The sequence below is a fragment of the Zootoca vivipara genome, chromosome 3 (genome assembly GCF_963506605.1).
Source record: "Zootoca vivipara chromosome 3, rZooViv1.1, whole genome shotgun sequence".
Classification (NCBI taxonomy): Eukaryota; Metazoa; Chordata; class Lepidosauria; order Squamata; family Lacertidae; genus Zootoca; species Zootoca vivipara.
In genome coordinates this window covers 30327846-30354015 of record NC_083278.1, presented here as the reverse complement: position 1 = coordinate 30354015, position 26170 = coordinate 30327846, and the positions used below count along the sequence as shown (strand labels likewise).

Genomic DNA, 26170 nt, shown 5'->3' with positions numbered 1-26170 from the left:
TGTTTTTACAAATCACTGTAGATCCAGCCCCTAACTCACCAAGGGTTTGAGACCCATCGGCTGCCCTCACCTTGTTTAGCCAGCCTGCTGAAGCCATTCCCAGGGTGTGGCCACTGTCACACGCTGACAGCTTCTAGTAGCAACAGGTGCATAGCTGTCAAGTTTTCCCTTTTCTCGCGAGGAAGCCTATTCAGCATAAGGGAGAACTTGACAGCTATGGACAGGTGAGAGCTGAGTGCAGGGTGGGGACCAAAAGGGGACAAAGTACTTGAGAAGAAGCACAATGTGTCCCTCACCAGAGATACTACCCGTCCCCTAATACCCTATACACCCCAATTTACAGTGGTATCTTGGTTTACGAACTTAATCCGTTCCAGAAGTCCGTTCCTAAACCAAAGCATTCTTAAACCAAGGTGTGCTTTCCCATAGCAGCGGGGGACTCAATTTACAAAGGGAACACACTCAACAGGAAGCGAAACATGTTCTCATTCCAAGGCAAAGTTCACAAACCAAAACACCTGGTTCCGGGTTTGCAGCGTTCTTAATCCAAGTTGCATGCACACGAAAGCTCATACCAAAATAAAAACTTAGTTGGTCTTTAAGGTGCTACTGAATTTTTTTTTTCTACTTCGACCCAGACCAACATGGCTACCTACCTGTAACATAAACTAAGCTGTTCTTAACCCAAGGTAACACTGTATATGAAAACCTGCTGGAAGGGAGGAGCAGGGAAAACGTTCAGTAGGAGTTAACCAACGTTCAGAAGGGTAAAGGTTTTTTTAAATGTAGTTATTCTAAGGACATTGTTTTTAGTCATTTACGGTGGAACGGTACCCCTGCCGTAGTGCAGCAGCGATGGAAGGAATGTAATTTCTAGGAGCTTAACCCTTGTTTTATTATCCTGTAGACGTCCAGTTAAGTTGACTTCAGATTCAAAGCCAAGCAAGCAGAGGAAACATAAACCCTTCTGGGTGACAGGAAAGGATGGGAGGGAGGGGTCATTTTTAAAGTGCCCCAGAGCGCAGGCTCCAGTCTCTCTCATCCACAGTGGCAGCAGGGTCACACTAGAAACTTCTGTGGCTAGCTAGGACTTCTCAGGTGAAATCCATTTCCCCTTCCCCCTGCCTTTTCTCATTCTTTTCAAGAAATATTCTCGTAGACATTGTGCTGGTCAGTCCTGGGAAGGCTCTGTTGCTGAGAAGGGTAAGGCTGCTCTCTAATCCTGTTCTTATTGAGCTGATTAGCTTTCTGGGTTTCTGAGCGTTCCTAGGTGGTGGGTGGTGGTGTTCCTTCTATTTAAGAGCTGAATATGCCCTGGGATGAATTCCCTCCAGGCTACAAACTTAACGTGGCCAGCTATAGCTATGGGGCGGGGTGGAGGCCCTAAGGAAAATCAAGTTGGCAAAGGCTTTCCTTTAACTGCGTGTTTTCCTGTACAGTTTTTGACATGTAACTCGGTGAAAGTTTGCTCCAAGAAAAAGCCGCAAGGATTTTGCTGCTAAAATCTCACAGGGCTGGCACTTCCCTGCTAGCATGTCTCTCGAGTCGTAGAAAGAAAAACAGTTTTAAATATTGATAAAATTGGGGTTTTTTTTAAAAAAAAAACCTGAGCTACAAATCCTTACCTAGATCTCATATTAATCTTTAAATATGTAAATGATACTTGGCTGTCTTTAAATGTCCATTGCACTTGCCAAAGGAACATCAGCATAGCCAGCTAAGAGAGAATTGATATGTATCCAAAGCATGCTGGCTATTTTCAACCTGTACCGATGAAATAAACAGATTTTTTAAATTTATTTATTTAGTAATGGAGAACAAAAAGGGCTGCAAATGTATACCTGGCAATATTTCTTTTTCTCCTTTCGAAAGAATTAAAACCCCAGTCAAGAAATGCACTTTAAACTGGACGTGCCTTAAAATGGCAAGCGGCTTTGAGAGACCCGAGAGAGCGATGCTATTCTTGGAAACGTCCCTGATAGGTTTCAACAGATGCAGCTTGAGGAATGCAGCTGGGGGGGGGAGCAGCTGACCCGCCACTTTGGCAAAGTGACATTCTGGGACCTCTGCTCATTCTGGTACACGGGCAATGGTTGATGCTTCTAACACACACACACACACAATCATCTCGCTCACTTGCACATAGCTGCCACCTAGCAGGAGGGACTGGGTGACCCGGGGGGGGGGGAATGCCATGCCTCCTGAAAGAGGAACTAACCATTCCTTTCTATACTTAAAATGCTGAATGGCTCATGCTTTTTTTTTTTTTTTAAAAAAAAACTCTGTTCAAAAAAGAGCTAGTGCAGATGGCACTCCACTATACAGCATTACTTAATCCTTGCCTGTTTTAACATTTGGCAGTTCTCTTTGAAGGGGACTCGCAGGGGCTTATTTCGGGCTGCTGATGCACTCGCTTTATCTAAGATGTTCATTACATCTTGATTTTCCTCTTCCTCCAAGCAGATCAAATGTGGTATACGTATTCACTATTCTATCCTCAGGATGACTCTTGGAGTTTGGTTGTGCTGAGAAAGAGTGGCTGGTGCAAAGTTATGCTCTATGTATGGCTTAGAGAGGATTTGAACTCAGGTCCTAGTCTACCTTATCTAGAGCATCCAAAACCATGTAGTTCGATGTTTCACTCTGTCACAAACCCTCCAACATCTCTCTGATGAAAATGTTGTTGTTTAGTCATTTAGTCGTGTCAGACTCTTCGTGACCCCATGGACCAGAGCACGCCAGGCACTCCTGTCTTCCACTGCCTCCCGCAGTTTGGTCACGTCCCGTTCCATAATGATAATTTTACTATTTATACCCCTGTTCTACCCAATTCAGTAGTAGTTAGGTGTGAAAGAGCCACAACTTTCAACTTGATTTATTATTTCAAAATTGTATGTTTCTTTTTCATTGTTTTCTCTTAACCTAGTCATGCTGTTTTGGAGGAAAATAATTCCCTCAGGCTTCAGCAGGCCTCTGAGTCTATCTACAACAGAGAAGAGAAGGACGGAGGCAGTCTCCAGTTTAAGTGAATAAATATGCACACTCCCAATTCCTAAACATATTGATTTGGAACTTCACCTGGTGGGACTTGCTTCGTACTAAATGTGCTTTAGGATTGGGCTGCGAATCCTATCTGTTGGTCAGCTTGTCCATACTACAAAAAAAGAAAAAAAGAAAAAATAGGGCTCAAGGACAATGCATGATTTTCTCAGGTTATGGGCCCAGCAACCCTGTGAAGCAGATTTATTTATTTATTTTAAATTTTTATATACCCCCTTTTCATTATGTAGGTCTCAAAGCAGCTTACAATCATGGTATATGATATACATAACTTAAAACAGAAATTAAGCCTAATTTTTAAACCTCCTATATAAAATAATGCTGCAAAACGTCTCAGAAGCATTCAGGGTGCAAAAGCCTCCAGAAATAAAACTGATTTGACCAGGCATCCGAAGCTCTGTAGGGACAGTACCTGTAAACTTCTTGTGGCAAGGAGTTCCACCGAGTTGGACCCACAACTCTAAAAGCTCAACTCATTAACATGAGTCAGATACTGGCCCACAGCAAACCACTAATATGACTCCCTGCTGTGATCTCAGTGTCCGACTTGGGGTGTCAGTCTCTGCAGTCAGTGGTTTGCAGAAGGTCAGCCATTCATCCTAGCTTATTGAACTCCCTTCAAATTGAGGTCAGACAGGCCCACTCCCTATTGAAAGTCTGAATATATGTTTTTTATTATTTCAGCAGGCGTTTTAATTGATGTTTGATTTTGTAATTTTAGCTGGTTTTTCTTTTTGGTATTACATTTTTACAAACCACTTGAGGAGTACGAGTTTGACATGAGACACTGAGCAGATACAAACCACCGTTTACCAAGCAACATTTATTCACCTTGCATGAGGTTACAGATGTGTGTGATTGCGGAGTTTTCCATAATCTCCTTCTTATTTTTCTGTTTCCGCTTGCCACCTGCAAGGATGCTTTGCAGTCCTTTTCAGTGAGATGCTGAAAACCAATGCACTGAAATACAGGTCTAAAAGTTGTCCTTTTCTCCTTCTTCTCCTTCTCCTTCTCCTAGCTAGCTCCTGGCTGTGATATTATATTGCAGTCATGGCGCCCAAGAAGAAGAATGTCAAGAAGAGCAAGGCGGATATCAATGAGCTGACCATCATCGTGGAAGACGGTCCTCTCAGCAAGCTGAACGGCTTGAACGGCCTTTTGGAAGGGGGGAATGGCTTCAGCTGTGTCTCGACGGAGGTTTCCGATGCTCTCTACAGTCCCAACCTTTTGGAAGGGTTGTGCAGGATGAGGCTGGAGAACTTTCTCTGCGATTTAGTCATCGGTACCAAAACAAAGTCTTTTGATGTCCACAAAGTGGTGATGGCTTCCTGCAGTGATTACTTCCACAACATCTTGAAGAAAGATCCATCAACCCAGAGAGTGGACCTCAACGATGTATCTCCCCTGGGCCTAGCTACTGTCATTGCATATGCCTACACAGGAAAGCTCACTCTCTCGCTGTATACTATAGGTAGCATCATCTCCACCGCCATCTACCTTCAGATTCATACCCTTGTGAAGATGTGCAGTGATTTTTTGATGCAAGAAATCAACGTGGAGAATTGCATGTATGTTGCCAACATTGCTGAGACATATGGACTCAAAACCACCAAGGAAGCAGCTCAGAAATTCATTAGAGACAACTTCATTGAGTTTTCCGAATCGGATCAGTTCTTAAAGCTCACTTTTGACCGGATCAATGAACTTCTTGCAGACGATGACTTGCAGTTGCCTTCTGAACTTGTTGCATTCCAAATTGCAACGAGGTGGCTGGAATTTGACCAAAAAAGAGCAAAATATGCTGCGGATCTGTTGAGCAACATTCGCTTTGGTACCATCTCTGCCCAAGACCTGGTGAATTATGTTCAGACTGTACCAAGAATGATGCAAGATGCAGATTGCCATAGACTTCTAGTAGATGCCATGAATTACCATTTGCTTCCCTACCACCAGAATACATTGCAGTCTAGGCGAACAAGGATTCGTGGAGGATTACGGGTCCTGGTTACGGTTGGGGGACGCCCAGCTTTAACAGAGAAATCCCTTAGCAGAGACATTTTATACAGAGACCCTGACAATGGATGGAAGAGGCTTACTGAGATGCCTGCTAAAAGCTTCAACCAGTGCGTCACCGTGATGGATGGATTCCTCTATGTGGCAGGTGGAGAAGACCAGAATGATGCCAGGAATCAGGCTAAGCATGCAGTCAGCAATTTCTGCAGGTAACTGGTTATTTATAGAGGTAGTATGTTCAGCACATAACAGCTCCGGAGAGGGAGGGAGAGGGAGATGCAGATACATAAACAGCAATAGAAGAACAATCTTTATTGAGGTTGTTGTTTTTAGCATAGGTGCCTGTGATTGATAAATGCCATCCAAGCCATGCCAAAAGAGAATGCAGTGATACCTTGGTTTACAAACTTAATCCGTTCCTGTAAGTCCGTTCTTAAACCAAAGCGTTCTTGATTTCCCATAGCAGCGGGGGACTCCATTTACAAATGGAACACACTCAACAGGAAGCGGAACATGTTCTGCTTCCAGGGCAAAGTTCACAAACCAAAACACCTGCTTCCAGGTTTGCAGCGTTCTTAATCCAGTTGTTCATAAACTAAGCTGTTCTTAAACCAAGGTACCACTGTACCTGCAAAGGTCAATTATTAATTTTGGAAGGAAAAAACAGCCAGAAAAATGGCCTTTGTGACAAAGTTAGATTAACAGCGTCCCTATTTATATGTTTACAACGGGGTTGTTGTAGGCATGCAAAGAGGAAAAAGCATGTACAAGCATGCTAGCTCCACTCCCTGTTTCCACTGACATTTGAATGTTCAAGGGTGACTGTCTCATGCAGGAAAGCCTCTTGCAGCCATGGAAGACAATGGGGACACAGCAAGCAGGCTCATGCACGCTCCCCATTCGTTGTGTGTTTAAGTCCCATTATGAACGCCTGAATAATTCAAATGTCTCGGATGATATGCATGTTGGATGAGACTCAAATGCTTCTCAACCCTAGAGCTGTTGATGCTTCACAGTTGGCGTATTAATTTGAAATAGGATTATACAGGCACGTTTTCCTTTTCTTTGTCATAGTAATATATTTACTGGCCTATATGAAATAAGTTATAACGTAAGGGCATGAGACTCTTAATATCAGGGTGACTGTTTCGAGCCCCACATTGGGCAAAATATTGCATTGCAGGGAGTTGGACTAGATGACCATTGGGGTCCCTTCCAACTCTACAATTCTGATTCAAAATGGTGTAAGGCATCAAGTGCATTTGCTTTATTACCCTACAACTGGGGTGTGGAACAGAGATGCAGATGTTTCTCCCATTAGTCCAAGCAAGACATGGGTGCTAGGAGTTGTGCTTCAGCAACCTCTGGAGGATAAAAGGTACCCTTCACCTGGCCTACAACACAGAAAAGGACCCTTTATCTTCTTTCTTTCTTTCTTTCTTTGGGTTATATTGCCAATATTAAAGTTGTCAGTGGGCCATGCTCAGGAGAATAAGCACACACTACCTTTTATGCACGGAAAACTGCAAACACACTGGGAGCCAGTATCCAATGATAACGGAGGTGTGGGGTAAATGCATCTGGGCTTCTCAAATGTGAGGGGTGGTGACCGTGTGACCGTGTGATGGCATCACTGATTTTCCATCTTTTCCTACAACATGCACTGCATCAACACTAAGCTAGGAACTGTACATGTTGTAGAAGTGGCCGTGTCCCCTAGACAGTTTTGTGGTCTATACATCATGCTTCTGGAAAGATTTGCAACGGGAGCCTCTTGTGACTAGGCAGCCAGAGCTGGGTCAGAATGGCCACTTACCGTCTTGCCAGTGAGTGGCAGTTGCAGCCCGACTTGGCATCTCCTCTCTCCCCCGGATGAGTAGATTTGGATTGTTTCCCTGTCCGCTCCTGCGGCCGCAGAAGCTCATGGGTTCCCACCTAACCCATCCTTCAAATGAGCCAAACTGTGGTGGGCCTGGGGAGGGGCATGGCCATCTACTTAGCCCAGCCAACCACTCAGCACAGCATCCAGCCAGCTGGGATGCTACCATGTTAATCTTAACATGAAAACCATCCAGTGCTGGAGATCTAGGTTTGGGGAAACATTTGGACAAGGTGTTCTCAGTAAACTTCAGTGGACCCTTGCCCACATCCCTGTCTCTATGCATCCTTCTCCCTTTGGGCTTAATCAACATCACCTCCCACAGAAAGTAGGCAGCACAAAGAGTCCTTGCTCCCCCTGCTCGCTTTGCCAATGCTTCTTCATCTTGCTCCTCCCTGCTCACTTGCTTGGCAGGCAAACAGGCAGAAGCAGCAAAGAGTTGACCATGGTCCCCCTACTGGCAGTGTGCGCCTTAGCAGGTGCCCAACAATGCTGACCCCTGAGAGCACCCCATAAACTCTCTCTCTCTCTCTCTCTTTTAATGCGAACATAAATAATTATACAACAAATCCTTCCCATCCTCCAAGTTGGTCATTCAGATGTAAGAGAGGCACCCTCAACACTGCTTGAAATGGCTTAGGACATGGGTGTCAAACACAAGGCCCGGGGGCCAAATCCGGCCCGCCAGACCTCATCATGTGGCCCGCCGAGCGCCCCAGCCAGCGGGACCTTGCTGCTGAAGCGCTGCGCTGACAAAGCGCCGACAAACAGCTGGGGCCGGGGGGGGGTCCCTTCGCACTCTTTTCTGGCGCTGAATCAAGGCGGCGACCCCCCCTTCCCTTTCTTTCTTCCTCTCTCTCGTTCTTATTCTTTCTTTCCCTCTCCTTCCTTCCTTCTTTATCTCTGTCTTCTCTCCCTCTTTCTTTTTCTTTCCTTCTTTATTCCTTCTTTCCTACTCTTCTTTCTCTCACCTCTTTCCTTCCTCTCTCCCTCCTGCTCCCTCTTTCCTTCCTTCCTTCCTTCCTTCCTTCCTTCCTTCCTTCCTTCCTTCCGTCCTTCCCATCTTTCTTCCTCTCCCTCATTCTTATTCTTTCTTTCCCTCTACTTCCTTCCTTCTTTCTCCCTTTCCGTCTTCTCTCCCTCTTTCTTTTTCTTTCCTTCTTTATTCCCTTCCTTATTTCCTACTCTTCTCTCTCTCCCCTCTTTCCTTCCTTCCTCTCTCCCTCCCACTCCCTCTTTTCTTCCTTCCTTCCTTCCTCCCTCCCCTCCCCTCCCCTCCCTCTCCCTCTCCCTCTCCTCAGAAACATAGGATGCTGCTTTATACTTCTGGCCCTTAAACCCTGGAACCAGGAGAGCAGCTCCAGTGAGTCAACCTCAGCCAGTCCCTTTGGTGAAGGGTGGTGGCTCACTGGCAGAACATCTGTTCTGCATGCAGAAGGACCCCAGCATCTCCAGGTACTAGTAGCTCTGCAAAGGTCCTGCATGAAACCCTAGCGAGCCTCCACCACCCAGTGCAGTTACCAAAAATCATTTTTCAATAAATTGTACAATAATTGTACATTTGAATATCTACTTGCCATTATTCTGACTATGTTTCTGCTTTCAGAGCTAGTTATTACTTACATTATTACAAAAAACAGTAATAATTGAATGCAGTGACAATAATTTATGATAATAAAGAGTGGACACATAGTCCTACAGATACAACCGTCCCTTTGAGGGTGACCAAACTGCTGATGCGGCCCCCGATGAATTTGAGTTTGACACCCCTGGCTTAGGAGATTGGGAGTTGTATTCAATGAAGTTTTACTCAGAGTAGACACACCGAAATTAGTCATCATGACTAAGTAAGGCCCATTAATTTCAGTGGATCTCCTCTGAATTGAACTTTGTTGACTATCACCCAAGGGAAGGCCAGAAGCACCAAGAAAGCTGAGTTGAATAAATGAATACATGACAAATTTTAATTCAAACATGATAAGACATGATGGACATGGGTAGGGAAAAAAGCACACAGACTTTTTATCCTGTCCTTACTCTAAGGAGCACATGATTTCTCTCCTCCTTGCCCAATAACCCTGTGAGGTAGATTTGGCTGTTGGCAGGGGTGAAACTAGACTTTATTTCACCCGGGTCAAAGACTCCCCCATGTGCACTTGCACACACACACACACACACACACACACACACAGGCTGGGAGTCTCAATGGTGCCCCTCTGGAGGCTTCACACAGGGCAAAAACCCAGCTAGCCCCTCCATAGCTATGGCACTGGCTGCTGGTGGCCCGGGTGTCCCAGGTCTCATGTTGTTTATTATAAATTCCCCATTCTTCCTCCCAGAAGCTCAGAGCGACTTATGCTTGGCTCCCAGGCAGAATTGCATTGAGTGCCTTGATTGCACATCATGTACCTATTTTGCTGAGTATTCGTGCAGAGCACATGGAACGAGAAAATAACTCCCTTTGCAGTTTTCCCCAACACGTGTATATGTAGCAAAAGAGGCAATGTGTACGATCCCTTAAACTGGAGCAGTGGCTGTAGCTCAGGGCTACAGCACATGCTTTTAAGATGCCCTGGCATCTCCACAGATCGGCCGAGGAGACAAAACTGGGCTAGATGGGCAAACAGTCTGGCCTATAAGGCAGTTTCCTCACTGTGAATCTGAGGGTGCTCATCAGGCAAGTCCTTCTGCAATCTGTCCGCGCTGTCATGAACATTCCAACATTTCTTCCATGTGTTTATAGGGATGTTAGAGGAAATGGCTTTGTGAGTTCCGTGTATGGATGCCAGTCTTACATGAGGATCACCCACAGGAGAAACATGGGATAGCAAGTGCTTGATGCAACCCTGTATAACCTCCCCACATGCAACTTAGAATGAACGCTCAATAAATAGCTGACATAGTCTAACCACTTGATCAACTTTGTATAAACAAATTTGGCAAATGCTTGGTGAACAGGTTGTCTGGAAACAGCCACTATGTCCAAATTAAAGCAGGTTACAAACTTTTTTTCTTTTTGTAGCTGAAAGCAGAGTCAGGAGAGAGAGGAATATAGCGATTGAGGAACCTTTTTTAAATTTTATATTATTGCAGAGTCGTAGGCCCTTGCAAGACAACTAAACAGCAAGGCTGATGTTATTTTCTTTTGATACTTTATTTCCTGCTTCTTAGAATTAGAAACATATAGCAATGCAACAAATATTCCTATTCTCACGGGGCAAATTTTAAGAATGTAGCCATATTAATCTGTTGCCAAGAAAACAGCAAACAATATTGTGGCCTCTTTAAAAACAAACAGGTTCATTGTAGCATAAGATTTTGTAGATTGCAAATGTTACAAATCAGACTGGCTAGCAGCAACTATATTGGAAGATTCTGTTACCCAAATTCTAAACATTTGGGCTAGTATATTTTCTGAAGTTACTACCATATAAAGCCAGGATTTTAATCCTACAGTTTCCTCACTGCTGTCTGAAGCATTATGAATAGTGCTATTGGACATTTTAGGAAAGGGATGAAGGTTTCGTAAATATGACTTGAGAAGCCAGACGTGTTTACATTGACAAGTTATCTGTTAACCTCAGTGGCCACAAGAATGCCAGGACTGAAATTCTGATTCCAGAAAGTCAATAGAAAATACACCCTCATTTCTTCTGTGATCCAACCAGATGGCCTCTTTCTCTTGCCCCTCCTCCCAATTTTACAGTAAATTATAAACCGCCTTAGGTGCCTTGGCAGAAATGCGGCATATAAATTAAATGAATAAATACATAGATTCTATGTAGTTACATACAAATAACAGATGGGCTCATTTCACAGAAAATATAATAAAATGTAATGAAACTAGAATATGTTACTCCACAAAGTGCCATTTCTGGGCATTTCCAATATTAGATTTTGAGTCATGTACTTTTAACTACGTTAACAAATAGTAAGAACATTCTCCAAGGGAGAAGTTTGCTTTCTCCATCTCTCTTTTCGTATGTGTATATGCATATGTTTTGTCTTAGCATTCATGTACTATAGTCACTGGGCATTTCAAACATTTCTGGGAAATAACTAGGGACAAATGAAATCAGTTTACTAAGAGCGGTGAGATTATATTAAATGTCCATTCAGTTTGGTTTTATTAGTGAGCTAGCAATTTGATTTTCCACATGCCAGAATCAAAAGAATAGATACAATATGCATACTAAACTCAAGCTTTTTCCAGTACTCACATGCAACAAATTACTGGGTGATATTCAACATTAGTCATAATCAGAGGAAGCCCAATGATTTTAATATATCTACTCTGAGTATGACTTCATTAGGTATCACTCACTGGAACATAAGGAGGGAATAAGTAATGAAGTACATAATAAATAATATGAAATGTGCATATTATTAAACCTAGTTTTAATACAGAGCTGTTGCCAAGCAAGATTCAAACATCTTACTGAGACCAGCCTGCTGCTGGTACAGCAATAATTTAACACAATTGATGTCAAATGGTTAATCTCATTCATTGCCTCTCCATTTTTGTTCGTTGATTAAACTATGGACCTGTTGAGCAAGCAGCTCAGCCAATATTACAATTCTTATGCTTTCCTTGGGATCATTCTTTCAGTGCCAACTCCTTTCCCCATTGTTTTTACATGTCTCCATGCCTGAAACCAAGGTAATGCTATCCAGCTGTACTCTCATGCTATGTTGTCACTCTAAAAAGGCACTTTTGGGGGCCGTGACCTCCCATGGTGTCCAAAAACATTTTTGGGGGGTGAGAGATATTACTCCGGAGAAAAGTGATTTTTCATGTTGAGAGCACAGTGTAGGTCATGTGACTCACTTGGGAGCACATTCCGGAAGATGCTGGTTTTTGTTTGGGCTCCGGAAAAGTTGGACGGTATGCCATATAAGCAATGAGCAGTTTGGGGGAGGGGGTGATTTCAACTAGGAAAACAGTACAGGAGATAAGAGAGTAATACAGACTTTTTGGGCAACACTATGGCCCTGACCTTTAAAGCCCTAAACAGCCTTGGCCCAGTATACCTGAAGGAGCATCTCCACCACCATTCGTTCAGCCCAGACATTGAGATTGAGTACTGAGGGCCTTCTGGTGGTTCCCTTACTGCGAGAAGTGAGGTTACAGGAAACCAGGCAGAAGGCCTTCTCAGTAGTGGCACCCGCCCCATGAAATACCCTCCCATCAGATGTCAAGGAAATAAACAACTATCTGACTTTTAGAAGACATCTGAAGGCAACCCTGTTTAGGGAAGTTTTTAATGCTTGATGTTTTATTATGTTTCTAATATTCTGTTGGGAGCTGCCCAGAGTGGCTGGGGAAACCCAGCCAGATGGGTGGGGTATAAATAATAAATTATTATTATTAAATTATTATTATGATTCACTTTGGGCTGATCGCTGCTTTTAGTTTTGGGGAAAGCTAAGATCCGATAATGGGCTTGCATCTAGTTTAGCCCTTAATAATGGCAATGTTTGGGAGTCTTCATTTCTGAGAAAAGTAGCAAACAAGAGAGTGGCAGCTACAGCAAATGCAAATGTTGTGACTTAGAACTGTCGATGAAGTTCGTATCTGGATCGCACCAATAATCCTTCCCCCCTCCCTATTTCTTTCAGGTACGACCCTCGTTTCAACACATGGATTCACCTGGCCAGTATGAATCAAAAGCGCACCCATTTCAGCCTGAACGTGTTCAACGGTCTCCTTTTCGCCGTGGGCGGCCGCAACTCGGAAGGGTGTCTCTCTTCAGTCGAATGTTATGTCCCGGCAATTAATCAATGGCAAATGAAGGCCCCTCTGGAGGTGGCTAGGTGCTGCCATGCTAGCGCGGTCATAGATGGTAGGATCCTGGTCACTGGAGGCTACATCAATAACGCTTATTCCCGCTCTGTTTGCATGTATGACCCGGCTAGCGACAGCTGGCAAGACAAGCCCAGCCTGAGCACCCCTAGAGGCTGGCACTGCGCCACTTCCCTTGGGGAAAAGGTCTATGTCATGGGAGGGTCCCAACTGGGAGGCCGAGGGGAAAGGGTAGACGTGCTTCCTGTGGAGTGTTACAGTTCTTACTCCGGCCAGTGGAATTACGCCGCTCCTCTCCCAACTGGCGTGAGCACTGCCGGCGCTTCCATCCTCAATGGGAAAATTTACTTGGTGGGAGGCTGGAACGAAATAGAAAAGAAATACAAGAAATGCATTCAGTGCTACAACCCTGGTCTTAATGAATGGACCGATGAGGATGAGTTGCCGGAAGCCACTGTCGGAGTGTCGTGCTGTACCATTGCCATGCCCAATACCAAAAACCGGGAATCCAGGGCTAGCTCAGTATCTTCAGTGCCAGTCAGCATTTAAGTATTTAAAAACGTAGGTTTAGAAAGACTAGGTTAAACCTTTTTTTTTAATGTTTACCTTTACGTGCCTATAGGAAGGGGTGGGTGCGGGGTGGGGGAGGCGACCTTTGCTTGCCAGTTAATTTCAGTTCTGCAAAACCAGCCCATTTTCATGTAATTGGAAATGCATGGTATGGCCTGAGAATTTTTTAAAAAATGTAAGGCATTTGCCACGTCAGGACAAAGCCACAGGCCTCTGACTTTAAACATTAAAAGCACCTCGCTTCTTTCGAGAGCTGTTTCCCAGGTTGCACAGCTTATTTGGATAAAGTTCTCAAGAGCTGGAGCTTCGGCCTAAAAGGGGATAGGCAAAGACATCCAACATATATCGGAAAATATAGTACTCGCATGCTATGTAAAACTAACATGCCGTTATCCCAGGACTATTCTTTTCCTTAATCAATTTGTATTCCACTTAATATTTTAAAATCTCTTTGGGTTGCAATGCATAGGGCTGTTTCAAACATCTCAGAGTGCCCAAAATACACTTGTTACCTGCATATGCATTAGATTTCCTTCCTTCCACCATTTCCATGCAGGGGTGAGACAGCAGACCTACAGTTCAACTTTGGCATTTCTAGACTTTGGCCAACCTTCTCCAGTTTAATAACATCATTTTCACATAAAAGTTCTGCTCTAGGTTAATTAACATAGATCAGAGACTGTGATCTATTCCCACCATCATTAAACTGGCAGTGATCTACCCATTGGATTGACCAGAGTCGTTGAGCTTTTGGGGGGAGGAAGTAGGCTTAATTTTGTGCGCCTTTGTGCTCAACTTTGGCCACTTTTGGAAGAACTTCACTGGTTGACATTTGGGGCAGGAGGAGCATCGGTGCCATGGTGCCCCCGGGGCTGTACCACAAAGAGTTTGCCAGCACGGGCCACCAGGCTGGGCTTCAGATCTGGTGGATTGAGAAACTGGATCTTCCTTAACACCAAGTTAAGAAAGGCCACTCTATAGAATGAAGAGCAGGTAGGAGCTGCTATTAAAAAATGGCCTTTTCACTGTGAAGGAATGTAATAATACAACACACCCACCCCTCTCTGAGTTAATGGCAAAGCTCCCATTGATCTTGACAGCTCTGGATTGTATTCCAAGAACTCAATGCTCTTGGCTGTGTATTCAGAAGTAAGCTCCATTGAGCTGAATGGAGTTTACTTCTGTAGCGGTGTCAGAGGATTGCAGTTTGAATGGAAATTCATCTTGGTCATACCATGCAGCTATTTTTGAAATCTAAAAACTTTGGGGGGGGGAATTACAGCATTTTTATAAACACTACTTCATTAGATCTATAACAACAACAACGGTTTGTACATTACTTTTTAAAAAAATAAAAACTAACCACGTGGTATTCTAAAATATAAGCTTAATGGCTCATAGTAATAGGTAAGCTAAAATTGGAAAAACACTTTGGTCCAATAAGGTAGTTTTAAGTAGTATTGTTTAGTGTAGAATGCCAGCGCCTTATTGTTAATTTAATAAAGCATTGCCATTTGAATTGCTTATATTATGTAGTATGGAAGAAGAATAGCCAGCTTTAACTAGATGAGTCTGAAAAGCGTTCCTCTCCCCCCGCCCGCCCCCGCCCGTTTATATACTTGAATGGCCCTGTCCATGTTGCTGAGTCATATTTCAAACCAATAATGTAAAAAATAGAAATAATCTCTGTCTCTTCACAATCTGCAAGAAAAAATGACCCCAAATTGTTTTGGGTTTTTTGTTTATTTATATTTATTTATTTATGTGTTTGTGTGTGTGTGAGAGAGAGAGAGAGAGTGGGAAGTGGAATAGTTCAGGAGTGGCTCTGTCTAGGGGCAGACCACCCCCAAGCTAAGTATCGGGGGGGGGGGCATAGGCTCTGATAGGTTTAAAATCAAGAGCGGCCAGAAGTCAGGCTGATATCCCATGCCTGGTGGGCCTTCTGGTGCCTGCTGGGATTCTTGCAACATTCTGAACTAGAATCTTTGTTTGATTCATCAAGGCATTTCTTACACATGAGTCAAGCACAGCAGTGGCTGACATCACTTCCCAGTGCCCCCATTTTCAGTACATGGATGAGTGATGAGCAGCTGCCAGGGGTGCCAACTTGAATAAAATATGGGGGGGCAGGTAAGCCCCACCCTATATAATTGATCACATGATGTGGCGCACGCACACTATTTGAATGGCAATGCCCATCAACTGGGGGGTGGGGCGCAGGCCCCCCTCAAATATTTTATGGAGGGGGAGGCAAAGCCCTCTCTGCCCCTAGGAGTTGGTTCCTATGGCAGCTCCCATTGTAGTTTTCCCACAATGCCTTGCAGCAACACTACATAACTAGGGCTTTGTGGGCAATTGTGGCATCCAGCCGTGGCAAGAATGCAGACTCAGGGTCACTTCTACAATCCAGTTGTTCTTTTAGTGTTACGAGGTCTTTCTGAGTATACACACTGGCTTGGTGTGGTTGACAGATCAAAGGGATTCTACACCCCCTCACCCCCCCCAAAAGTAGGCCATTCAGGTCAGCTTGCCTGCGATCTAAATGGGATGTATAGGTATAAGGCCTATGCACACAATTTCTCACGCCCTCCCTCATTTGGAGGGGGTAATGACTGCATGTTATTAAACATGAGCACATGTTTGTCTCCCTCGGATGTGACATTGAATGCAAGCTGGGAAGGAGAAGAGTGGGCATAGGCCCTCTGTGTACACGAAGAATGTATTGAGATAAAGTGAAGGTTAAGGAAGCTGAATTTTGTGTTTAGGTCTTGAGTTTGGCGGCGCATGTTGTCATTTTTATTTTTTGTCACTGTCAATTTCGCAGTCCACTTCCTGGCCCTATAAAACATGCTGTTTTCACCAGGCTCTTTTGCTTCCAGATAGCAGTTTCAATATAAAGGATGGGAGTTGTCTGCAGTGGTCATGTTGTTGGATGCAAAATTAGGAGATGGGAAATCTTGAACAGAAGGCAGTCTGTCAGGTAGGGTTTTCCAAGTTTTCACGTAACTGGCCAAGGCCTCCGTTTGCACAAAGTGGAGCCCTTAAGAAGGACTTTGCATCCTGTCATAGCTGCCAAGTTTTCCCTTTTCTCGCGAGGAAGCCTATTCAGCATAAGGGAAAATCCCTTAAAAAAGGGATAACTTGGCAGCTATGCATCCTGTTTTAAGTTCAGTAGTGCTGTGGTTTTCTTTGAGGCAGGCTATGCAGTTACGAACATAGCTGCCAAGTTATCCCTTTTTTTAAGGGATTTTCCCTTATGCTGAATAGGTTTCCTCGCGAGAAAAGGGAAAACTTGGCAGCTATGGTTACGAAGCATGAGAGGGAATTCAATCAGAGGTGCATCTGCTCAACTTTGAAATGATGAGATTCAAAACAGGCAAAAGAAAGTACTTCTTCATAGTTAAAATATTAAACATTTAAAATATGGAATTTGCAACCACAATACATAGTTATGGCTACTGGCTTACATGGGGATTAGACTTCAAGGGGAGACACACATTACATTCAAAATATGTACAATATGTGTACCAGTGTACAGAATAGTGGCGCTGTACCAATAAACAAGTGTACACTTCTTCTTTTTTGCACAAAACAATTTGTATATGCATAATGGAGATGGCTTGTACCTATGTTCAATGTAACAGATGGAGAAGTCTAACTTCATGGATGACCCATCTATCAATAGCTATTAGCCATTATTGCTGGCTATATGAAACTTCCACGTTTAGAGACAATATGCCACAGAATGCCATTTGCTGAGGAACAGCAGTGGTTGCCTGTAGCCACCTGGTTGGCCACTGTGGAAAACAGGATGCTTGCTTAGATGGACTACTGGTCTAATGTCACAAGTTTTTTTCTCAGGATCTTAGGCTACCTCTCATCATCACAAGTGGCCCTTTAAAACTCCAAGCCACCTAAGTGTCATAATGTAAGATTTTGGAAAACAATGAATGAGAGACTACATGGGAATAGAACAAAGGTGACAGGTTCATGGCTCCAGGAGTCTTGTATTAATGGCTACTACAGGTGTGGTGGCATCTTATGCTGATTCTGCTGTTAGTGCAATCAGGAAATCGTATGAAAAGGTTCCAAGAACTCGGGCCAGGAAGGAAATTAATTATGAATTCTTCAAACTGTTTGACCATGAAACTATAGCTGATGAAGAATAAATGAAACAGGGCCTTGTCCTGGATTTGAAAATCATTTCAACTGGAATTTGTCTCATTACTTTAAGCATAAAACAGTTTGAAGGATTCATAATTAATCTCCTTCCTGGCCCGAGTTCTTGGAACCTTTTCATTTGATTCTGCAGTTAGGGCTCACCCTCGCTTCCTCTTGTCCTGATGCTGTCCTTCAGGGGAAATCATTCTTTATAGCTTAATTGGAGCAAATGACAATTTGGCTTTTTTTCTCCAGATAATAGGTGCCAGCTCCTAGTGGCCGAGGCACTTTTGTCCACCATCACCCCATCTTTTTGTTTTGAGGGAGCTGGGCCCCCTCAATGTTCAGTGGCAGTTTGGCTCCACCCCCTGGCTCCTTGCAATGTCAGGAAGTCAAGCGACTTCCCGCTCGTGATGTTGCGGCGGGCCCCCTCAATCAGATTGAGGAGATAGCGTCTCTGCTCCGGATTGACATTTGCACCGATTTAGCAGTAAAGGGTGGGTTTTCCCTGGCAAAGGAGTGGGTCAAGGGGGGAAAGCGCTCCAACCTATGCCTAGAAATTGTGGGTCAAGAGGAAAACTGCTTGGGCCCGTGCTTTCTAGACAACAGACAAGCAGGTGTGTGGATGGGCCTTTAGTCTCATCAGTTTCAACAGGGATACAAATGGGTGCAAATTTTCTCACGTCGGAGCAGCCTTTGCCTTCCATTTGTTTTGGACTAAAACTCTCATCTGCTCAAGCCAGCATGGCCACGATCATGTTCCTAACTGTGCTGGCTGGGATTGATGTGTATGGTAGTCCAATAATTTCAAAATGAGCGGTCTTCAGTCAGTGCAGCTCCAGAGTCATGTGACTGGAGTTAATAATACTTTTCTCAATTAAACTGAGGTTGTAGCAAAAGAAATGTAAAAAGGAATAATAATTGTGTGTTACTGTTAACTATACGGTTATCGCCTCCTATGCAAGCCCTGTTCCTGTGTCATTAACAGAAACCTGACATGCTCTTCCTGGCATTGAAATAAGCGGCATGGAGATAATTAGTCGCTTCAGCTGCTAATTTCTGTGCGTGTGGCAGCAGCTAGAATCCAATAAGTACCCGGAGGGCCACATGTTCCCTGTTTTACAGCTTGAAGCACAGTAGCTGCAGCAGTAAAAGGAGGTTGTTGGTAAACCTTGCCACAGAGACTAAGCCTGCAATGCATTGACAGGATTGAAGCATGGTAATAAAGCCTGAGGATAGGAAGGTGTCATTCACAATAAGACAGTGTGATGCCATTTGCACTATTATCTCTGGAAAAACTTGAGCGAGTCTAGTGAATGTTGGACAAAATACCTGGATCCACGTTGTATGATGAGAGAGAAAGAGAGGTTGCTGTCAATGAAAATCTAAAGTTATACTAATAAACTGACTGATGGTTCAACTGATTTATGATTTACTAGCTGGCCCTGCCACGCATTGCAGTGGCTAATCCCTGTGACTGCCCCCACCCTGTCCTGATCCATGATCTATTCTGTTCCTCCCCCCCCCCCCGGCTCATCCCTGTGAATCCCCCAACTCCCTCTTCCCCCCAACCCCCACGCAGGCAAGTCAGTACCTCCATTCGGCCTAGTCTGTAAAGGCTTTGGCCTAGGAGGAGGAGGAAGAGGAGTAGGTGGGATTATGGCAATATTTGCCATCTGTTCCTTTGATGTCCACTTGAGGGTGGTATATTTTGTCTTTTTTTAAAGAGAACATCATGTTTTTAGGTGTGTTAGGGGTGGGATCTTAACAATCTAAGGTTTTGCAAACAGTCTCGTATTGGCAAGGAATGCTATGTCCAAATTTGAGCGGAATCGGTCAAGCGGTTTCCGAGAAAAGTGGACTATAACAAACATGGCCCTTCTGCATTAGCTTTCACATTCTCACTAATGAATATGAATGGGGGGAACACACTGTCTAGTATACGTTTGCTTGTCTCCTCTTTCTTCTCTGCTTCGTTGAAGATATAGATCTAAGTTAACAGAGATTAACAACACTGAGCATTTTCCGGTATTGTGACATCCAAAGACGTGCTTTAAAAACAGGTTTTTGTCCATGCTGGTTGGGCCTGATGGGAGTCCAACAACATTTTGGAGGGGGTCAGGTTTCCTTGTTTTCAAGAGATGAAGTTATAAAATGAAAACACTTTCAGGCTAGACTGCAGTAGGTACAAGGGGACACATACCTTTCTTACTGGAAGATGCACAAATTTAGATTGAGAACTTTATTACAGTACTTAAAAATGTGATGCACTGTGGTGGAACCGTAAATGCGTTACTAGCACAGCAAACACCAGACTGAGCTAGACTGGTAAAGAAAAAGCGATTTATATGTGTCGTATGTGCGATATAACATTGTGCCACCAGATGGCAAAGTGGAGTCCCATTTTTCTCCACTTGTTTTCCCTGTTTAAATTTACGCGTTTAACTGAAACACTTCTTTGATGTGTCTAGATCCAGCCACTCTATTTACTCATGAAACTTTCAAGGCAATTGTGAAGTCTGTTGAAATGAAACCCATCTCCACTGAAATAATATACTCTGACCATAAAATATTATTTGTACTATTCCCCTCGGTGATTTTTTTTCCTCCATGATGTAGTAGTTGGAATATTTATTTCACAGCCTGTGTACTTTATGGAAAGCTATGTTGACTGTCAATTAAGTCCTTAATTTTCTGATTCCTTGTATGGAAGTACAGCCCATCATTTCTGCTGTTTCAAGGCTTTGGGATACAGACTAGGGCTGATGGGAGATGGAGCTCCAGAACATCTGGAGGGTAACACTCTGGCTAACTCTGACATAGGTCATGTCTGCACTATGGACAATTGAAGATGCAGCCCTACCTACATATGCTGGGAATTGAACCTGGCATCTTCTGCAGGTAAAGCAGATACTCTACCAGTTATATCATATTTGTATCCCACTATTACTCTGAGGAGCTCAGATTATAAATGGTACTCTCTCCCACCCCCAATTTTATTTCACAACAACCCTGTGAGGCAGGTTAGGGAGCAATAGACCCTGTATTGCATTTAAAAATATGTATTCGGCTTAAAAGTGCCCTGTTAACATAAAATGTGTGCATTTTCTTCTTTTAAAACACATCAATGAGAAATGTGATTATACAGTCCTCAGGCAATGTTTTCATATTAACTATTTTTGTACATTCTTTGTGCTTCTGTGCCAATTCTCTTTCAAAGAAGAAGGGCAAACAAGGAAGATGAGACTGTGCTACAACTCTGCAAAGGAGTAAAATGATGCCAACACATTGGAAAACCAAATCAAGAAAATAATTAAAAGTCGAAAAATATATTGTAATTTTTTAAACAACAACAACAACAACAGTATACATCATGTGCAGTTTAAAGATACAGCATCAGCCAAGGGCTGAAATTGTAAGAGAGAAAAGTGTCGTCCAAATCCACACAATTCTGGCTGACATAAGATTCACACAACCAGGCTTTTCCTTTCGTGAGAACCCTAATGGGGTTCCAAGTCTAAATACTTTGCCAGGAAGTAAATCCCATTGAAATCAGACCAATGGATATGCTTATGATGAGTAAAGTCATTTGCCAATAAATGTAGCAGATCAGGTGAATTATCATGTTTGCCTGAGCTATCTGACCTGCTGAGCTGAACACAGCTCACCAGGAGCTTGCTATACCTGCTGGGTTTTGCTGCTTACCTAGGTGGGGGAGCAAGGGGGATGTGATATTTCTGCACAGTTTTGTTATGTAAATAACAGGCGGAGGTGATTCTTAAGCCACCTGCAGGTTGTGGGTGGGGAGTCCCCCCCCCACTCTCTGCCAGTGCTGACAAAAAATGCCTCTCCAAAGCTGCTATTTTCATTTCAGTGGAAGCCTCCATTGGCACCAATGGGAGCTTCCCTTCAAATGCAAACAACAGCTTTGGAGAGGTGATTTTCCTCGACACTGCCAAAATGGGAGAGTGAGCAATCAAGAATATGCAGGCCACCTTACGACTTGGGCCGACTTGGGCCGCGTTTGGAATGGTAGCCTGCAATGTTCAGAGCAAGCTGTATAATTTTTATGAATCCTAACACTGTCAGCCTAAACCACTTTTTAAAGACTGCAGTGTTGGTGGGGGCAACATTACAACTGACGGAATAAAGGAACTGAAGGACATGAAGACACTTGAATTTCACACCAAGAATACAACACTTTCTTCTTGAAATTAAAGCCCATTATGTATAGCACAAAAGCAGTAAATTCTCTCTTAGAGCTTGAAATGCAGTTTTGTTCCAATTCTTCCTGACTAGAATAGGGTCACCTGCCTCAACAGGCTATGTCTAATACATTCCATAAAGCAGGAGGGGGCTATATGGGCTTTCAGATGTAGCTGGACTGCAGCACCTATAATCTCTGACCATTGGCCTTGCTGGGGCGTCACGACAACATCTGGATAATGTTTGGGGGAAGCATCCCTGGAGGGGGGGGGTGCTTGAATGCATGAGTGATTATGTACAATTGGGGAAGGGAATTATTGAGGGGGGGTATATTTGGCACATAAACAGGAGAGTACATGCCCAGGAGGGTAAGAATGAATAGCAACAGGAGAGCATAACCTCTTCCCCAATGCCTGGGCATTCATACAACAGGTTCTAAGCAGAGAGCAGTGAAGGAATGTTGTCTGAGCAGAGGTGGAGTTCCACATCACCAATAAACAACAGAACAAAACATGCCTGGGGGCACATGATGATGTAAGAACGTTGGATCTCCTTGCAGTACAAATGCAAACATTTCTGCACGGGTGAAGTATGAAAATATTCTCTTCTCTGACCCAAAATCAATGTTTTATTTCAAAATATTAAAGCCACATGTTTATTTTACAGAGAATATTATCCCTCCGATCTGGGACCTATAGAATAAGTGGGACATAGCTCAGTGGTAGAGCACATGGTTCAATCCCAAGCATCTCCAGCTCAGGCTGGAAGATCCCCATGTCTGAAGAGCCCCTGCCAGCCAGTGTAGAAAATATTGGGCTGGATGGACTAACAGCCTGAGCTAAGTATGAGAAGGCTAGAGTGCCCCCCCACCGAGCTTCCCCAACCTTATTCGAGAAAAATGAAAAGTAGAACCATTGGATTGTAGAGCTGGAAGGAATCCTGAGGGTCAACTAGTCCAATCCTCTGCAATGCAGGAATATGCAGCTGGATTGAACCAGCAAACTTGGCATTGTCAGAACCATGCTCTAACCAACTGAGCTATCCAGCATGGCCCATTCATGAAATGGTTATTATGGAAAACATCAGTTAACAAATTTGTGTTTGTGCTGCAGTGTGCAGTTATAATATCCAAAATGGTGTGCCTTTTCTCTTTGATGACTGCCATCTTAGACAGCAGCTGTCTGTCCTTCACTAGGGAAAATAGTTTGCTTTAAAACTTACAATGAAGATGAGCCAGCTGCAGCTTTCACATGTTCGAGAGCATATTGTCAGCAGCACCTCCTCTACCATGGAGCCTGACCTTTAGATTTTTAACCTCAAATAACCTTTTGTGCTATGAATATGCATGGCACTCCTTCCCACAGAAATGTGCTACCAAGTCTCTGCTGAAATTGGCACTAGAGGGCAGCAATGGGATTCAAGCGATTTCTACTTGTGGCAGAGAAGCCTTTGAAATGCATTGGCTCCAGTCATGCCGGCATGGCATGTTCAGGGAACCAAACAGTTCAAAGTCCATCTTCTGTGAGGGGAGGGAAATCGGTCAGAATGGCTGAAAGTAAAACCTTACGAGATGGACTGAGGCTCGGCAAAGAGGTTCCTGGGATATAAAGAAGCTAGCAAACAGTTAGGCCAGAGGAACTGAAGCGCTGAGGGTGGGCAATGGATTGAGAGTGCGAGAAAAGATGGTTGGATGAACGAGACTTGAGGAAAGAGGCAGTCAAACATCAAATAATGTTACATTGAGGCAAGAAGTGTGTAACCTGGAAGGGACTCTGAACAAACTTCATTGTGCTTAAGATCAGGAGGAACTGTATGGTATGGCCAAGTTGAGTACTAGAGAAACTGGTCAAGGAACAAAAGTATGACTAACAGAAGAGAGGCAGAGTTAGCGAGTTATCTGAAACACAAGAACCTTAGGAAATAAACTGTGGTGGCAACTTTCAGTTGAAGGAGTAGAATATCTGAAGAACACAGAACTGGGGGCAAAACTGACCATAAGCCTTAGAGACAGGAAGAGCTGTGGCAGGTGGGCCTGGGAGCTTGGAAAGCTGAGGTTTGTGGACCAGGAAGCCAAAGAAACACAGGATTGCTAGGTCTTAAATAAGCAGATTGTCCTTTTCAGATATCCATTAGCCAAATATGAGAGCTAAGTCACATTACCTTCAGCCTGCATTCCAGAACTCACCCTTTGGACTCTCTTTTCAGGAAGGCATTCTCGCTAACCACACAAAGCCATTCTGACCTGAAATGATTTCTCACTTGGCACTGCCTAAAAGGCCAAACTACTAGTCAGAAGAGAAAACTATTTATGGGTTAACTTATCGAAATACCACTAATCTCACTCATAGGACACCGGGCTCTAAATAAACACCGGTCAAAGAAAGGAAACTAAATTTATGTACATCCTGACACCCCAAATTTTATTCATATTTACTTGGACGTTAAGTGCCACCAAGTTCAACAGGAATTGCTCTGATACAGATACAGTTGTGAATCGCATCCCTTGCTGCTATGAAGCCACTGGCCAAGAAATCAAGGCGTGTCACCTCCCTTCACCCCTCTTTAGCAGCCAGATAAGTCTCCCACTTTAAACCCAGGCTGGTAAAGTGTGGCTGCTTCTTTGTTTCTGCAGTGAGAGCAGCTGGTGCATCACTTAGTTCCCCAGCTTATTTTATTATAGTATATTATTTATATATTAAATTTGTATACCCCCTATACCTGCAGGTCTCAGGGCGGTTCACAGGGCTTAGCCCGGCAGCCACTGCTTTTCCTGGAGGAATTCAATGAAAGTCTGTTAGGTCCTCCCAACCACACTGCAAAAGTAGGGAAGCTGTAATCTTGCTGACCTAGAAGTCCTACCCCCTCGTTTCTCCTTTCTCCAAGACCTCCCCACAACTGATGCTGTTTCTTCAACCTGAGTCTAGTCTGGAGCCTGTCTGAGCCCTGCCTTTCATCAAGATCAGACTACGACTCTTTGAGAAATGCAGAGGTGGAAATGGAGGTAGCCACACTTCGTATTGCAAAGCAGCCATTGCCCGTACTAAGGTTTTGAGAGGGAGAGAGATGATACTTCAAATCTAAATAAACAAGCCTCGCATCAATGCTGCTAGCTGTGGCCAAGCCTAGGCTTGCAGCACATGCATGCTCCCGAAACACGAAAGTTGTGCGCTTTGTCTCCATAGCTGGATATGTTTCACCTGCTAAATATCTCTGTAGAAGGCAGCTACTACAGACAAAGGCTCTAATGAAATGCCAGGAGAACTATGGGCAACATGTCCACAGCAAAAAAAAAAAAGCATTGTTTCTATTGGAAGGCTTCTGTTCACTTGCCCTATAAGTGATCTAATGAGAGCTACTTAGCTGCTATGCAAGCAGCATGTCATGACTGAGGCATCTGTTTTAGTGATCTGAAACACGCAAGCAAGCTCTTTCAAGGAAAGGATTATAAACATTGATCCGCAGGGCAATAATTAACCGATGAATGGTTTCGTGGCGCTATGAGGCATAGGTGCTGAAAGATGATTCTATGGTAGTGTTTTAAGCCAAGCACGGAAGGGTTTTTTAAAAAGCTTTCCCAGTGCCAGAGGATCAATACTTGTCATCTGATGTAGTCTGTAGGTGTGGCAGCAGCAAGCAAAAGGTACAGTATAAATCACCAAATTGTGCCAAGAAATCCTCCTTTCCTAAGTCAGAAATGGGAAATCTGTGAAACTACAAATATTGTTGGACTCCAACTGCCATAAACTCTGAACATTGGTGATGCTGGGGAACCAAACAACATCTAGGATGCTACATGGTCCTCTCACGGACAGTTTGCTTAAACATTTTTTATATATATAATTCAAAATCCACTCCTTATTTACATTGTCATCAAACAGCTCTCTTGCTTCTTTACCAGCTTCATGAAAAAATAGCACTGACTACTCCTTGTAGTGAAAGTAATGCAAATGATGGCTTTATTTCAGTTCTCTCTACAATTCAGCTGGTGTTTGGTGGGTTGTTTGTTTTTGGTGGTGGTTGGCGTGGTGGTTTTGGTTTTCTGCTTTATTGTTTTGTTTCCAGATTCTCTTCTGACGCTGTGTCATATTTGTGGCTACAAGCTTTGTGAAAGAAGGCCGTGGGAAGTTGAGGAACGAAACAGAGAGAGCTGAACGGAATGCCACAGCTCTTACTACTCAAATACCCTTGATTTCTGTTCTCAGCTGGTATTGCCCTCAACTGCTTCCCTGTATATCCCATTCACAGATCCTTGTGGGTTCTGCTCCAGCTAGAGGTTGGAACCAGACCCTGCAGAGCTTTAACACCTACTGGAGTTTCAGCTTCCTAGAAAGGTCCACCACTCATGCTTGCTGCAGCCCAGGAATAATCAGAGGCAAAGTTCGCCTCTGAAGGCAAAGTGTCCCGAGAAACAGGCAGGAGCCTCTTTTGCAGAGGAAGAAAACTTTAGAGAAACCGGAGGACAGATGTTGGCACAGCAC

General features: G+C 43.8%; 2 protein-coding genes across 2 annotated transcripts in view; both read left to right on the top strand.

Annotated features, from left to right (window-relative positions):
• Nucleotides 1-26170, top strand: part of GCLC (glutamate-cysteine ligase catalytic subunit) — a 122081-nt gene that overhangs the window by 51747 nt on the left and 44164 nt on the right. The window lies entirely within an intron of this gene.
• On the top strand, nt 1049-20659 carry KLHL31 (kelch like family member 31). Its single transcript, XM_035109788.2, has 3 exons — nt 1049-1203; nt 4079-5282; nt 12572-20659. Exons 2-3 carry the CDS (start codon nt 4111-4113, stop codon nt 13302-13304), a joined length of 1905 nt encoding a protein of 634 aa, XP_034965679.1. The 5' UTR covers nt 1049-1203; nt 4079-4110; the 3' UTR covers nt 13305-20659.